At 47.4% G+C, this 16,722-nt stretch overlaps 1 protein-coding gene across 3 annotated transcripts in view; it reads left to right on the plus strand.

Annotated features, from left to right (window-relative positions):
• DBNL (drebrin like) overlaps positions 1–16,722 on the plus strand; it is an 80,061-nt gene that overhangs the window by 34,183 nt on the left and 29,156 nt on the right. For all 3 annotated transcript variants that reach the window (XM_056571208.1, XM_056571207.1, XM_056571209.1), the window contains exons 2-4: positions 12,676–12,731; positions 14,178–14,290; positions 14,376–14,450. In XM_056571208.1, the coding sequence (XP_056427183.1) occupies positions 14,225–14,290; positions 14,376–14,450 (141 nt within the window). In that variant the 5' untranslated portion in view covers positions 12,676–12,731; positions 14,178–14,224. The remainder of the gene's footprint in view (positions 1–12,675; positions 12,732–14,177; positions 14,291–14,375; positions 14,451–16,722) is intronic.

A 16,722-nucleotide genomic window follows, 5' to 3' on the forward strand; every position in this document is an offset into this window, starting at 1 on the left:
TGATCTGGGTGAATTATGGATAGGATTACCTTGTTCAATTGGTTAGCTAAAACTTTCGTAAGCACCTTATAATCCAGATTCAGCAGCGAAATGGGTCTGTAAGAACCGCACTCCACAGGATTTTTATCAGGTTTTAGGAGAACAACTATGGTTGCCTCATACATGGAGGCTGGTAGAATACCATCCTCAAATGCCCGTTCAAACATTGCAAGCAGGGAAGGAAGGAGCATGTCGGAATACCGCAAGTAAATCTCCAGTGGAAGGCCATCAGGGCCCGGAGATTTACCCTTAGTCATGTCCACCATGGCATCCTGAATCTCCAGTAAGGAGAGGGGGGCCTCCAACATCATCCGATCACTATCCGATAGTACCGGAAAGTCAATACCGTCCAGGTAGGTGTCCAACTCCTCAGCACCATATTGCACCTGTGAAGAATAAAGATTAGAGTAGTATGTGGCAAAGCAACGCGCAATGTCCGCAACCCCCGACAGTTCGGACCCATCCGAGGCCACTATCTTAAGAATCGCAGGGGCAGAAGAGTTCTGCCTGACTATATGTGCTAACAGCTTACTAGATTGATTGCCATGTTCAAAGTAGAATTGTTTTGTGAAAAACAGCTTTCTATTGGCCTTCTCTGAGAGGTGCAGCATATATTGCCGCCCCGCACACAGCCATTCAACCTTATTAGCCTCGGATGAGTCCGCAACATATCGGGCCTCCAACTCCGCACATCGTCCAGCCAGCTCCTCCTCCCGCCTAGACGCTGACTTTTTGAGAAAGGAGATAGTGGAGCGCAAACACCCCCTCAAATACGCTTTCAGTGTCTCCCATACCAGGGTGGGGGAACTCCCAGGGGAATTAGCCTCAAGAAAGACTCGAAGCTGGTCTGGAATACGGTCGCAGGGGCCTATCTGTTCCAGCCAGAAAGGGTGGATTTTCCACCTCCGTGGTGAACCAGGATCTATCATGGAGACATCAAGCATTAGGGGGGAATGGTCTGATATAGCCCGCGGTTCATAGGAAACCGCTGAAACTTGGGGAAGAAGGAGCGAGTTGCCACATGCAAGGTCAATCCTGGACAGCGCATTTCTGCCCAGAGTGTGACAAGAGTATTGCCTAGCCTGAGGGTACCTGGCCCTAAAAATGTCCACCCATCCAACCTCCTCCAAAAACAGCGATAAAGGGCCACCCCCGACTCCCGCCGGGATCCCCCTGGGGCTATGACGATCCAGGGACGGATTCGGTACCATGTTGAAGTCCCCCATACAGAGGACACGGGCAGAGGGATAACTAGCTGCGAATGTAACCGCCTTATGGAGTATATCCATAGAGGCGGGGGGAGGGTTGTATATGAATAAGAAGACAAAAGGCACATTATTCAAGAATGCGTATACGAAGATAAAACGACCCTGTGAATCCTTACGTACTGTAACCGGGTCCCACCTCACTCTCCGACTAACCAGTAGGGAAACCCCCCTTGAGAAGGACGTGTGATAGGAGTGCAAGGACCATTGGACCCAGGGTTTAGAAAGCTGCCCAGCTCTATCTGGAGTAAGATGTGTCTCCTGCAGTGCCACAATATGAGGCTGATACTTCCTAATATGGGAGAATATCATAGTGCGCTTGCGCGGGGTGCGTGCTCCTCTAACATTCCATGACATTATCTTAATATCAGCCATAAGAAGAGACAACACATAAAACAGCAGGGGGAGAGGTAAAGACAGAGAAGACATACATGCCCCAGCCGGGGTGAGAAATACTGACAGGGATGCGCGGGACCATATATAGACCGTGGTACTGAAGTGGTTAGACCCAAAACCCTACTAATAGGTGACCTCGCGGGTAGGTATCTTGGAGGCAAAATGAAACCCCAAACTAAGTAGGGGAACAGTAAATAAATCAAACAGTAAACATATTTGTACCAGTGTTGCATAAGCATCAGTGGAGCAATAGCTCCATCTAGTGGGGAGAACCTGCTCTTACATACTAACAGTGGAGAACCCTGAGTATGTACATCAATCAGTAGGAGAGTATTAGTCCAACTGGGACCCGAGAGAAGAAGTGGAGGAGAATACAGGAAGAAAGAGAAGAGAAGAAAAAAAAAAACGAGGGGGGGGGGAAAGGAGAAAAGGAGGGAGAGAAGAGGATGGAGAGAGGAAGGAGAGAGGAAGGAGAGAGGAAGGAGAGAGAGGGTGGACGGGAGGGGGAAGAACAGGGGGTGGAGGGAGGGTCCCACGTAGGAGAGAAGGATAGGGGAAGCAGGAGAGAGAGAGTGGAAATAGAACATGAGAAACTCATATGATCAACAGTAAATCCCATCCCCTCCTCAGGAGATTGTCCACCCGCCACCCCGACCCCCCCACAAATGGAAAAAATAATAAAAAAAAAAAAAAAAAAAAAAAAAAATAGGGGAAGAAAAAAAAAAAAAAAAAAAAAAAAGGAAAAAAAAATAAAATAAATAATAACCCCAGCATACAGGAGTCACACAGCAAGGGACAGTCCAGGTAGTCGAGGAACAAAAGGCCTAAGGCACTAAAATGGGGGGGGGTTTTTGTTGGTTAGGAAGGGAGAATGGGAAGGGGGGGGGGGAAATGGCACATCAGGGAGGGGGGAAGGAGACCATATAAAGATCGCGTACTAGTAGTCCAGTGGCCGACGTCCTCCAAGTCCGTGACTCAAAAATAAAAATAATTAAAAAAAAAGGGGGGGGGGGGGGGAAATTTAAAAAAAATGGACCGACCCGGGAAAAAGGGACAGGGTGACGTGGAAGGTAGACTGAAGAGGGACAGAGTAAATCCTTTCAGAGGGTCAGGGTAGGGCCCTCATGCAGTCCCGGAGGAACAGTCCTGAGTCAGGGCACACAGCAGTCCAAAGTAAGCAACAGGATGGGGGCGAGGGAAGGGAGAGGTAAGGCCTGGGATCATCAGGGGGGCACTAGGTGCATGGGAAGAGTGGAGGATCTGGGGAGGCTAGGCTCCCGGGGAGGGGGGAAGAGGAAGCACAGTACCTTGAGCTCCGCAGAGGGGACCGGGAGACCGGGGCCATACAGGGGGGTAGAGGTAAGGAGAGGGAGGGTAAAGGTCATGGCAGGAGGTCCTGTACCAGCATCTCCATCTCTCCACGTAATCCGGGGTCACCTACAGGATCCGGTTCAACGTTGGCGCCGTAGCCAGTCATCCGCATCCTGCGGGGAAGTAAAGAAAATCGCCCGGTCACCATCCACGATCCTCAACCGGGCAGGGTATGCCATGGAATATGGTACCCCTCTCTCTCTCAGCCGCGCCTTGATAGAAGTAAACGAGGCCCTCTTGCGTTGAAGATCAGAGGAGAAGTCCGGGAAAATGGACACCTTTGCGTTCTGCACTATGATCTCCGGCAGCCGCCGGGCAGAGCGGAGGATCAAGTCCCGATCATTGCAGTTGAGAAACCTCGCCAATAGAGGACGAGGAGGTGCACCAGGGATCGGAGGCTTAGATGGTACTCGGTGTGCTCTCTCCACGGCGTAAGCAGCTGAGAATGGGGCATCCGGAAAAAGCTCTTTGATCCAGGACTCCACATAGGCCCCCGGGTTCTGACCCTCCGCCCGCTCAGGAAGACCGATCACTCTAATGTTATTCCGGCGCAGCCGGTTCTCGAGGTCGTCATTCTTCTGACGGGCCAAATCCAGCTGCTCCCGGACCTCGCGGAGTGAAGAGGGTAGAGGCTGTACCGTGTCTTCCAGGGTGGAGATGCGCGTAGAGAAGCAAATTTGTTCCGGGGGGGGGGGGGGGGGGTGTAGCTGGAATACCATTAATACCATGGAACCGCATTAACTTACAAAAATACTATAATATGCATTTTTGGTCATACCGCCCAGTACTAAAATCTCCCCAATGGTGCTTTATTTGAAATATATAACTGTAGACACATGAAGGTACAGTAGTTCAACTTGTATGGATGCAGTATCTGGCCACGTACACGAGGACTATATATAGCGGTGTATACGACTCCCATGTAGCGATAGGGAAGCGCGGGTAGTCCATTATAAGACTTTCTGATTCATTCCCAGCCTCGGCGGATTAGTCACCTATAAATGACATCTAAACATCTATAATCTCTCCATTAGAATAACTGGGATGGTAAGAGCGTGACACACCGCAGGTTACTAGAAGATGCTATAGGGCGGTCATAGATGGAGCGTGCCACCCTGATCACATCATTGCGCAAATTTTTATTATGACAAAAAACGGTCACCGATGTGCGATTTATCCGTAGTCACTGTTTCGGCTGCTAAAAGTGAAGGAAATGAGAGCGCCGGTGCATTGCCGTGGAATGAGATTTGCCATAGAATGAGATGGTCCGCCTCCATCACATCCTATTGGCTCTCTCTTGTCACGTGACATATTTAAACGTCGCGCATCGATGCGCACAGTAGTGTCAGTTTGGCTATCACAGGGAGAGGATCTCCTCACCCTGTGATTGCTGAAGCTGTACGGAGCTCTCATGGCCTCTGTGGCCCGACAGAATTTCACACATGTACGCAGCTCTACTCCCCGTCCCGTTAACGCTCAGGGAGCGGGGAACAGAAAGTAGAGCATCGGGCGCAGGTTAAGTTATTCGCGTAGTGCTGCGCATGCGCAGTACTACTTTACCTGCGCCCGATGCTCTACTTTCTGTTCCCCGCTCCCTGAGCGTTAACGGGACGGGGAGTAGAGATGCGGGAGACGGGGTGTAGAGCTGCGGGCGTGGGGATCCTGATGACAGCGCCATCGGGCATCGGGCTCCCGATAGCGCTGTGGATCAACAGTAAATGTATATGTGCCAGCCGTATGAGCTGCGTACATGTGTGAACTTCTGTCGGGCCACAGAGGCCATGAGAGCTCCGTACAGCTTCAGCTATCACAGGGTGAGGAGATCCTCTCCCTGTGATAGCCAAACTGACACTGCTGTGCGCATCGATGCGTGACGTTTAAATATGTCACGTGACAAGAGAGAGCCAATAGGATGTGATGGAGGCGGACCATCTCATTCTATGGCAAATCTCATTCCACGGCAATGCACCGGCCCCTGCGACGTTACCTTATGATCTCCAGCTGTTGCAAAACTACATCTCCCAGCATGCCCGGACAGCCAATAGACTGTCTAGGCCATGCTGGGAGTTGTAGTTTTGCACCATCTGGAGGTCCGCAGTTTGGAGAGGTAAGCAGAGAAGAATCCGCAGGGATATTCTGATTTATGGGAGAAGATATTCTCAGCAAACTTCAATCTCTGGCTCCGAACCAAACCCCAAGCGGTGAGTCCCACCCGTATAATTACACATATGCGGCGTATTTCTGGATGAGGTCACCTGACTGCTTTCTTAAAGGGACACTACACCTGGAAATAAATACAGAAGCAAAAGTTCCCTCACCTGTCGGTCTGAAAAGCCTTGCATACGTAGCATTGCCTTACAGCTGGCACTCTGTGTGCCGCCATATAGGGCATATCAAATCTGGAATACATGGTGGTTAATTATGGTTCAACATGGGAATCCCCAATAATGGCGTGTGAGGAAGAACTCTAGCTGGAGGAGAATGAATTGCTTTTATAGGTGACACTTAAAGGGGTACTCCGCCCCCAGACATCTTATCCCCCTATCCAAAGGATAGGGGATAAGATGTCAGATCGCCGGGGTCCCGCTGCTGCGGCACGCGCTATCATTACAGCACAGAGCGAGATGACGGGCAATACAGGGGCCGGAGCAGCGTGACATCATGGCTCCGCCCCTCGTGACGTCACGGTCCGCCCCGTCAATACAAGTCTATGGGAAGGGGGCGTGGCGGTCGTCATGCCCCATGCCATAGACTTGCATTAAGGGGACGGGCCGTGATGTCATGAGGGGCGGAGCCATGACGTCACGCTGCTCCGGCCCCTGTATCGCCCGTCAATACGCACAGAGCGAACTTGCTTTGTGCAGTAATGATAGCGCAGTGCTGCAGCAGCGGGACCGCGGCGATCTGACATCTTATCCCCTATCCTTTGGATAGGGGATAGGATGCCAGGGGCGGAGTACCCCTTTAAGTCCTTTTGCGTTGCTCTGCTGCTGCTGCTGCGAAACTACGACTCCCAGCATGCCCTGACAGCCTTCGGCTGTCAGGGCATGCTGGGAGTTGTAGTTTCGCAGGAGGTGGATAGCCACAGGTTGGGTAGTAAAGAATTATGGCACTTATGTTAAACTACAACTCCCAACATTGGATTTCGAAGTCTTCCCTAACATTTTGGTTAGCATTTAGCTTATGTATCGCTAGCTACATGGTATAGCGCAGCAGCAAATTTTTTCATCTCGACCTTACAATCCCAACAGGTTTATCCAGCGTTAAAAACCCAGAGCTAATTCTCTTCCCCCCCCCCCCAAAAAAAAGAGGGCCTCACTTGTCCTCAGAATATGTGTGGCATTGCAGCTTTATTCCATTAATGAATGGAGCCAAGTTGTAATACCACACCCAACCTGAGGACAGAGGTGGCGCTGTTTTTGAAGAAATCGGCTCTGTATTTCTATTCCTAGATAACCTTATTCTAGTATGAACAGAGCCTACTAATATTGGTTCCATAACTTCTGTGTATGTGTGTGTATAGATAGATAGATAGAAATATACTCTGGGGCAAAAAAAGTATTTAGTCAGCCACCAATTGTGCAAGTTCTCCCACTTAAAAAGATGAGAGGTCTGTAATTTTCATCATAAGTATACCTCAACTATGAGAAAAAATCCATAAAATCACATTGTCTGATTTTTAAAGAATTTATTTGCTAATTATGGTGGAAAATAAATATTTCGTCAATAACAAAAGTTCATCTCAATACTTTGTTATATACCCTTTGTTGGCAATGACAGAGGTCAAACGTTTTCTATAAGTCTTCACAAGGTTTTCACACACTGTTGCTGGTATTTTGGTCCATTGCTCTAGAGGAGATCTGCATGGAGGAGTGATGTTTTGGGGCTGTTGCTGGGCAACACGGACTTTCAACTCCCTCCAAAGGTTTTTTTTATGGGGTTGAGATCTGGAGACTGGCTAGGCCACTCCAGGACCTTGAAATGCTTCTTACAAAGCCACTCCTTCGTTGCCCGGGCGGTGTGGATCATTGTCATGCTGAAAGACCCAGCCATGTTTCATCTTCAATGCCCTTGCTGATAGAAGGAGGTTTTCACTCAAAATCTCACGATTCATGGCCCCGTTTATTCTTTCCTTTACATGGACCAGTCATCCTGGTCCCTTAGCAGGAAAACAGCATGATGTTTCCACTCCCATTCTTTACAGTAGTTATGGTGTTCTTTGGATGACACTCAGCATTCTTTCTCCTCCAAACGTGACGAGTTGAGCTTTTACCAAAAAGTTCTACTTTGGTTTCGTCTGACCATATGACATTCTCCCAATACTCTGGATTCTGGATCATTCAAATGCGCTCTAGCAAACTTCAGACAGGCCTGGACATGTACTGGCTTAAGCAGGGGAACACGTCTAGCGCTGCATGATTTAAGTCCTTGGCGGCGTAGTGTGTAACTGATGGTAGCCTTTGTTACTTTGGTCCCAGCTTTTTGCAGGTCATTCACTAGGTCCCCCCCCCACCGTGTGGTTCTGGGATTTTTGCTCACCGTTCTTGTGATCATTTTGACACCACGGGGTGAGATCTTGCGTGGAGCCCCAGGTCGAGGGAGATTATCAGTGGTCTTGTATGTCTTCCATTTTCTAATTGCTCCCACAGTTGATTTCTTCACACCAAGCTGCTTGCCCTTTGCAGATTCAGTCCTCTCAGCCTGGTGCAGGTCTACAATTTTGTTTCTGGTGTCCTTCGACAGCTCTTTGGTCTTTGCCATAGTGGAGTTTGGAGTGTGACTGTTTGAGGTTGTGGACAGGGGTCTTTTATACTGATAACAAGTTAAAACAGGAGCTATTAATACAGATAAGAAGTGGAGGACAGAGGAAACTCTTAGGTGGAGATTTATCAAAACCTGTGCAGAGTAAAACTTGCCCATAGCAACCAATCAGCTTGCTTCTTTCATTTTTAGGAAGGCCTGTGAAAAATGAAAGAAGCGATCTGATTGGTTTCTATGGGCAACTGGACAACTTTACCTTTGCACAGTCTTTGAGAAATCTCCCCCTTAAAGGAAAACCATCACCTGTTCACCTGCACTGTAACTCGATACACTGGGTTATAGTGCGGGTGAACAGGAGACCGATACGGGGTCTTGGGCTGCTATACCTACCTGCAGTCCGGAGCCACGATCCCCCGAAGGTCCCTCTCTTTCAGCGCTGACTTGCGCTTTTAGGCGGGCCCGCCAGCTACATTTACAGGGGTATTCCAGGATTTTTTTTTTTATTTGACTATGCTACAGGGGCTGTAAAGTTAGTGTAGTTCATAATATATAGTGTCTGTACCTGTGTGTGACGGTTTTCTCACAATTCTTATGTGATTTTTCACCCCAATGTTTATTTTTACCAGCATACAAAATGACTGTTGTCTCAAATTTTTCCCAAGTTGCAATGCGGCCGAGACCTGACTCACTAGTCAGCTGATGACAGGGAGCCTGTCTGCTCCAATGGGTGGAGCGATCGCTTGGTGGGAGAGAGAGCAATCTGCAACTAATGGAACAGCTGTAGGCACCCTGATTGAAAACCACAGGTCTTTTGAATAGATGCAGCTCATTTTATTTTTCAATGTGTGGGGGGGCTGATGTGTGGGAGGGAGGAAAATGGAATTATGGGATTTGTAGGCAAAGAAGAAAACTCAAACAGAAAATACCAGTTCACAAAAAGCCAGCCACAGTGTTATGGTAATCTTACAACATTTATCCCCAAGCCAAGTGCAGATCCTTCCTAAGCACGTCCATTACTGTCTGGCAGGTACGTACTAAAATCACCTTATGGTGGATAACCCCTTTAAATATTCATAAGCGCTTGTCACATGAGTGCTTGTGCCTACTGAGCGCTCATGTGACCGGCGTTTATGAATATTTCAATCTAGGCGGCAGGCCCGCCTCAAAGAGCAAGTCAGCGCTGGAAGAGGGGGACCTTCAGGGGATCGGGGCTTCGGACTGCAGGTAGGTATAGCAGCCCAAGACCCTGCATCGGTCTCCTGATCACCCGCACTATAACCCGGTGTATGGGAGTTATCGTACGGGTGACCTTTTTCCTTTAAAGAAGAAGAAATCTTGCTTGTTTGTAGGTGACCAAATACTTATTTTCCACCATAATTTGCAAATAAATTCTTTAAAAATCAGACAATGTAACTTTATGGTTTTTTTTTTTCTCATTCTGTTTCTCATAGTTGAGGTATTCCTATGATGAAAATTACAGGCCTCTCTCATCTTTTTAAGTGGGAGAACTTGCACAATTGGTGGCTGACTAAATACTTTTTTGCCCCACTGTATATGTGTGTTTGTGTACGTATGTGTATATATACCCACACCATACTACGCTGTCAAGCGGTGGACTATCACTTGTGACATCTCCGCCGTTATTGCGATCTTTTTATGCTGTTTAAGGAAGTCCCATTACTATTATATAGGAAATAGCTTTATGTAGGAAGTGACTATTAACCCCATGCACAATACGCTGTGTTGTAATGCAGAAACCGTGCCCTCCTATTAAGTTCGGTTTTGGGGTGTTGAGTATGAGGTCACATTGTTCAGGGGACAATAGGGAAAATTTAGGACTAGGTAGGACGGGCAGATGATGCACCGAAAGTATCACCGTGAAACGCGCTGTATGATAAGATCTGGCACATCTTGCTAGACAAGGCCGGCTTCACAACACTCCACCATTGTGCTATCCGTGGCATGTATATGTTGGCAACCTGTCAAAATGGGATGCCGGCGTATGAGCACAGATAATGGCCCAAATATTACTAGTGACTACATTGGTGTCATTTCCCGCACAAAAGCTTTTTTGAGCGAACATTCGTAATGTATACCTGGCCTTAGACTGGTGTTTCTCAACCAGGGTGCTGGGAGTTGTAGTTTTGCCACAGCTGGAGGCACCCTGGTTGAGAAACAACTGCTATAGGGTTACATTAGCTCGCAAAAGACCCAAGGAGTGCCCTTTTTGGCCTCAGTCTGGCTATGTACATTAGTATACCACAAGAAGTAAAGTCTATAATAGCGTAGTAGACATTACTATACAATTTTATGTTCTCCGGGATCTTGTTATTAAAAAAAAAAAAAAAAAAAAAATGAATTCTGTTAAATGGATGCCGCAGAGTCGCCCTCCCTTATGTCTTATCCTAACCTCTTGTTAACGTGCCAAATGTATGTTTTCTTAGATATAGTGGAGAGGTAGACAGGGTATAATGGGAGAATCAGACTACACCGGGTTTATTTGTAGTCTGTTACCATGGAGATGCATGAGTTGCTGCCTACAAGTCATCCCATAGACATCAGATTGGTGAGATGTCAACAGCTACACTTAGACGGGTACTTCAAAACGTGCTGGGTCCCCCACAATCTCCAGAACAGGGCCCATTTCTCCCTGTGCATGGCAAGAGCTCAATGCATTCTGTATGGGAGCACCATAGATACTGGTGATCAACGCTGGTGGATATCTGACGGAAATGCACGGACAGCTTGCCGACATGCCGCTCCATGCACAGGGATAGATGGGCCCCGTTTTGATCATTGTGGGTGTTCTCGGTGGTCAGACCCCCCCCCCCCCCCTCCACCGTCAGATTGGACAGGAGAGAAGTTTTGAAGTACTGGAGAGTCTGTGAGACCTGGACACAAAGTGACACAGAGCCAGGAGAGAACACTCTACTCAGGTCCTTGTTGGATATATTGGGGTTTGTAGTTCTTTGAAAGCTTATTAGGCACAAACTACCTCTTTTAGAGTACCAAGACAAAGGCATTTGTCGAGCGGAACTCGCCGATACTCTGCTGACTCTTCCTAAGAGTCCTATGTTTCTGATGATTTGTGTACTATATACAGTGGTCCCTCAAGTTACAATATTAATCGGTTCCAGGACGACCATTATATGTTGAAACCATAACTCTATGGAAACCTGGTAATTGGTTCTGAAGCCACCAAAATGTCATCCAAAAAATAGGAAAAGTAAGGATTGAACAAAAATAGATAACTAATACCAGGGATGTGGAATTCATATCGCCCGACGCCCGGGACATGCAGTTCTGGGTGCCGGCAGGTGAATTTTTCAGGTCCTTAGCTCTGCTTTGGGCAAGCAGGGCCAGACCTGAAAGATCCAACAAGCGCGTCAGCGCTCAGAAGGGTGTATGGAGCGGGCTCCTGACTCCTGGCCGCTCCATACTCTGCAGCCCCCGGCTGTTTTCAGTAGCTGGGGGCCACAGATATTAGCCAGCATGCTGCGATCGCCGCGGCTGGCTATTAACCCATTAGATCGCCGCTGTCAAAGCTGACAGTGGCGTCTAAAGGGACATGTAAATGCTCCCTGGTGGGCTAGTGGGTGGATCGCCTATAGAGGTTGCTGGAGGGCTTACCTCTGCTTCCCTGGTGTCTGTGGCTTTGTCGTTGATAGAGCCTGGCTAGACTAGGCTCTATCAATGGATCGCAGAGCACACAGATCAATGGAGTTCAGTAGAACTCTATTGATCTGTATGAGGAATCTAATGATTCCTCCTAATAGTCCCCTAAGGGTACTAAAAGTGTACAAAATAAAAAATTTAAATAAAAGATTAAGACACATTAACCTCTTCCATATTAAAAGTTCAAACCACCCCATTTTCCTATATAAAAAAAAAAATGTAAACATAATAAAAATACATATTTGGTATTGCTGCAAGCGTGATTGTACGAACTATTAAAATATAACATTATATATCCCGTACAGTGAATGACGTAAATGTAAAAAAATTACACCCCAGAATTACAATCTTTAATAATATTCCAGAAAAAAGTAATAGGCGATTAAAAAGCCAGATCAATACCAAAATGGTACCAATACAAAAAAAAACTGATAAAAAATCAGCCCTCATACAGCCTGGTATACGAAAATCAGGCAGACCTAAAGTATCAAAATACCATGTTAAACCACCAGATATGCAAAATTTGCTTTTTTTTAATTTCGCCTCACCAACAATTTGTTCTGCAAAAAACAAGCCCTTATATGAGTCTGTAGATGGAAAAATAAGAGTTGCTATTGGCTATTATAGGGCGAGGAAGAAAAAACAAGAGTGTAAAAACTAAAATTGGCCCGGACAAGGCTGTCCCTTTGGGCAAGTATTTTTTATTTTTTTTATTTTTTTTATTTCCACACCCCTGAATACAGATAAAACAAGTCCTTACATATAAAAGTAAGAAAGATCTGCTGGAAGCTGTAATCACTGTCTATGTAGAGGACAGGAGCTTCTTCAGGATCCTGAACAATTAAGTGTCCCAAAAAAATATGGAGCCGTCTTCACCTGGTGTTCAAAGGAGCAGCTAACCCTGGTGCATGTAAAGAGTAGTACCTCCCTGTACTGTAGGGGGCACTACCAGACAGCCAGTCTTCAGTAATACTGGGGTTTTACCAGTGAATGCCCATTCTGATTGGTCAGTTCTTCCAGCCATTGAAACATCCCGCAGTTTTGGATTGTCTAGCATTGTATGTTGTGTATGTTTTCAATTTACAATGGTCCAGAAAAGACTATTGTATGTTGAGGCCATTGTAAGTTGAGGGATCACTGAAGATCTAATGTGGTGTTTCTGTTGCAGGGCTCTCTACACATATGAAGGTAACAGCAATGACATCAGGCTGGCGGGGACTGGAGGTGCGTACGTTGTGACCAGATGCAGGAAACCTTCTTGTATATACACTGCTCAAAAAAATAAAGGGAACACTTAAACAACACAATGTAACTCCAAGTCAATCGCACTTCTGTGAAATCACACTGTCCACTCAGGAAGAACACTGATTGACAATCAACTTCACATGCTGTTGTGTAAATGGAACAAACAACAGGTGGAAATTATAGGCAATTAGCCAAACACCCCCAATAAAGGAGTGGTTCTGCAAGTGGTGACCACAGCCCACTTTTTAATGCTGGAGAAGCAGGAGGAGCACTGCCAGAGCCCTGCAAAATGACCTCCAGCAGGCCACAAATGTGCACGTGTCCACTCAGACTGTCAGAAACAGACTCCATGAGGGTGGTATGAGGGCAAGATGTCCACAGGTGGGGGTTGTGCTTTCAGCCAAACACCGTGCAGGAAGTTTGCCATTTGCCAGAGAACACCAAGATTGTCAAATTCACCACTTGTACCCTGTGCTCGTCACAGATGAAAGCAGGTTCACACTGAGCACATGTGACAGAATCTGAAGACGCCGTGGAGAACGTTCTGCTGCCTGCAACCTCCTCCAGCATGACCGGTTTGGCAGTGGGTCAGTAATGGTGTGGGGTGGCATTTCTTCAGCCCTCCATGTGCTTGCCAGAGGTAGCCTGACTGCCATTAGGTACCGAGATTAGATCCTCAGACCCCTTGTGAGGCCATATGCTGGTGCGGTTGGCCCTGGGTTCCTCCTAATTCAAGACAATGCTAGACCTCATGTGGCTGGAGTGTGTCAGCAGTTCCTGCAAGAGGAAGGCATTGATGCTATGGACTGGCCTGCCCGTTCCCCAGACCTGAATCCGATTGGGCACATCTGGGACATCATGTCTCGCTCCATCCACCAACGCCACGTTGCACCACAGACTGTCCAGGAGTTGGCGGATGCTTTAGTCCAGGTCTGGGAGGACATCCCTCAGGAGACCATCCACCACCTCATCAGGAGCATGCCCAGGCATTGTAGGGAGGCCATACGGGCACGTGGAGGCCACACACACTACTGAGCCTCATTGTGACTTGTTTTAAGGACATTACATTAAAGTTGGATCAGCCTGTAGTGTGGTTTTCCACTTTGATTTTGAGTGTGACTCCATATCCAGACCTCCATGGGTTGAGAAATTTGATTTCCATTGATAATTTTTGGGTGATTTTGTTGTCCGCACATTCTACTATGTAAAGATGAAAGTATTTCATACGATTAGTTCCTTCATTCAGATCTAGGATGTGTTATCGTAGTGTTCCCTTTATTTTTTTTGAGCAGTGTATGTAGGGGCTTAGTCATTGCTCTAACACATGCTATGAGTATTGGACCTCCTCTACAGCATTCTGTTCTTGTTATAACCTTATCGTTTACCTGTGACTCTTCACCATTCACCCTACTTCTCCTCTTACAGATGGAGGCCTGGAAGAACTTGTGGAAGAGCTGAGCAGCGGTAAAGTGATGTATGCCTTCTGCCGAGTACAAGACCCCAACTCTGGCCTCCCTAAATATGTCCTAATAAACTGGGTAAGGACACTGCTATACGCTATCGGGCTGTTACACCTCCATTGACTTTTCTCACACTCATGTCATGTATTCTTTTCTCCTTCAGACAGGGGAAGGGGTGAAAGATGCCAGAAAAGGGGTTTGTGCCAATCACGTCAGTACAATGGCAAACTTTCTAAAGGTAAAAAGTACTATGACTAAAGGTAACATCCTACGGCTGTGTGGTAATGTGTCTTCCATTTATTTTTAGATTTGCCCATTCCCAGAAATGCTTATTTCTGGAGGGTGAATAGCTTTAGGGCACTGTTTCCCAACCGGGGGGCCTCCAGCTGTTGCAAAACTACAACTCCCAGCATGCCCGGACAGCCAAAGGCTGTCCGGGCATGCTGGGGGTTGTAGTATTGCAACAGCTGGAGGCACCCTGGTTGGGAAACACTGCTTTAGGATCTATTCACATCTACATTATTCTGCGCATATTTGATGCTGCATATTTGAAGCTGTGTTCAGTCATTAGTTTACATTGAAATCTACAGCATAAAATCTGCAGCTTCAAATCCTGCACATCAAATATGCATAGGATACTGTACATGTAAATGGACCCTAAATATGCACATTTTAGCTACATTCGTATGTAATATTCCCTCTGTGATGCCAAAAATCTCCCGCATACTCACAGAAACTTAGTCATGTTTTTTGTTTTCTATATGTTACAATGCGGGTCTGTTGGAACTTGTTGGACCCGTACGGTTCAAAATTGTCCGGATTCGGGTTGCCGCAGACTTAAAGGGGTACTCCACTGGCCAGTGTTCCGGCTGCATTCGGTTCCAAACTGTGTGCACCAGCTGCGGATGTCGGCTACACCCCCTCGTGATGTCAGGCCACGCCCCCTCAATGCAAGTCTATGGCAGGGGGCGTGATGGCCACCACGCCCCCTCCCATAGACTTGCAATAAGGGGGAGTGGCCGACTCCCGCAGCGAGCGCACACCGCTCAGAACTAAATGTACCGAATGCAGCCGGAACTCTGGCTAGTGAAGTACCCCTTTAAGTACAGTACCATTGACAAACTTCTCTGGCAGATTTTGCCAGAAGATTGAACCTCTGACATGTGAACTAAGCAGCAGAATTCTGGCTGAGATCAATGGGAGGCTGCTGCAAGCAGGATCTGCGTGGAAACTCTCTAGTGTGAATGGACCCTCTCTAGTGTGAATGGACCCTACCAGGTCATTTTTATTACTTGCAAGTCTAGTCCATGGAGACTGCACCTCACAACTTACAACAGTGTTTCCCAACCAGGGTGCCTCCAGCTGTGGCAAAACCACAACTCCCAGGCTGTCCGGGCATGCTGGGCATTGTACTTTTGCACTCTGGTTGGGAAACACAGACGAACAGGATCTGCTGCTAATGTCTTGGTACCAGATTCCACAGGACTCCTGCACATGTCTTGTGGAGTCCATGGGTCAGAGCTTTTTTGGCAGGATGTGAATGTGTCACTCATGTTCATTATAGTTGACTGGTTAGTGGGCCTGTTCTGTGTGCCCCCAAATAATCTCATGTCTAATGTAAGCCCTTTTCAGTGCCTGGCTTTGATGAATGTTGGCATTCCTTCTGTGAACACGTTCTTGTGAAAAGCAGCGATGTGCCGTAAACTATAGCAACCGCTCGGACCCCCGCTGTTAGATTGTCGGCTAGTGAGACTAATGACAGATTAGTGTCTCAGCTTCTGTGCAGTACAATATGTTCAGCCCCTTCTGTCTTATTAATGCAGTGGTTCCCAACTAGGGTGCCTCCAGCTGTTGCCAAACTACAATTCCCAACATGCCTTGACATCCTTTGGCTGTCCGGGCATGCTGGGAGTTGTAGTTTTGCAACAGCTGGAGGCACCCTGTTTGGGAAACCCTGTATAAAAGGGATACTCCTGCCAGATTCTGCGCTATTTTCATTTGTAATGAAAATTGCGGGTAACTTCACTTTGGTGAGGTAAAAACATCCTCTCCATGCCTGGGCATGCTCCTGATGAGGTGGCAGATGGTCTCCTGAGGGATGTCCTCCCAGACCTGGACTAAAGCATCCGCCAACTCCTGGACAGTCTGTGGTGCAACGTGGCGTTGGTGGATGGAGCGAGACAAGATGTCCCAGATGTGCTCAATCGGATTCAGGTCTTGGGAACGGGCGGGCCAGTCCATAGTATTAATATCTTCAACTTGCAGGAACTGCTGACACACTCCAGCCACATGAGGTCTAGCATTGTCTTGCATTAGGAGGAACCCAGGGCCAACCGCACCAACATATGGTCTCACAAGGGGTCTGAGGATCTCATCTCAGTACCTAATGGCAGTCAGGCTACCCCTGGCAAGTACATGGAAGAAATGTTATCCCACACCATTACTGAGTGACCCACCGCCAAACTGATCATGCTGGAGGATGTTGCAGGCAGCAGAACGTTCTCCACGGC

The sequence above is a fragment of the Hyla sarda genome, chromosome 4 (assembly GCF_029499605.1).
Source record: "Hyla sarda isolate aHylSar1 chromosome 4, aHylSar1.hap1, whole genome shotgun sequence".
In the NCBI taxonomy this organism is placed as follows: Eukaryota; Metazoa; Chordata; class Amphibia; order Anura; family Hylidae; genus Hyla; species Hyla sarda.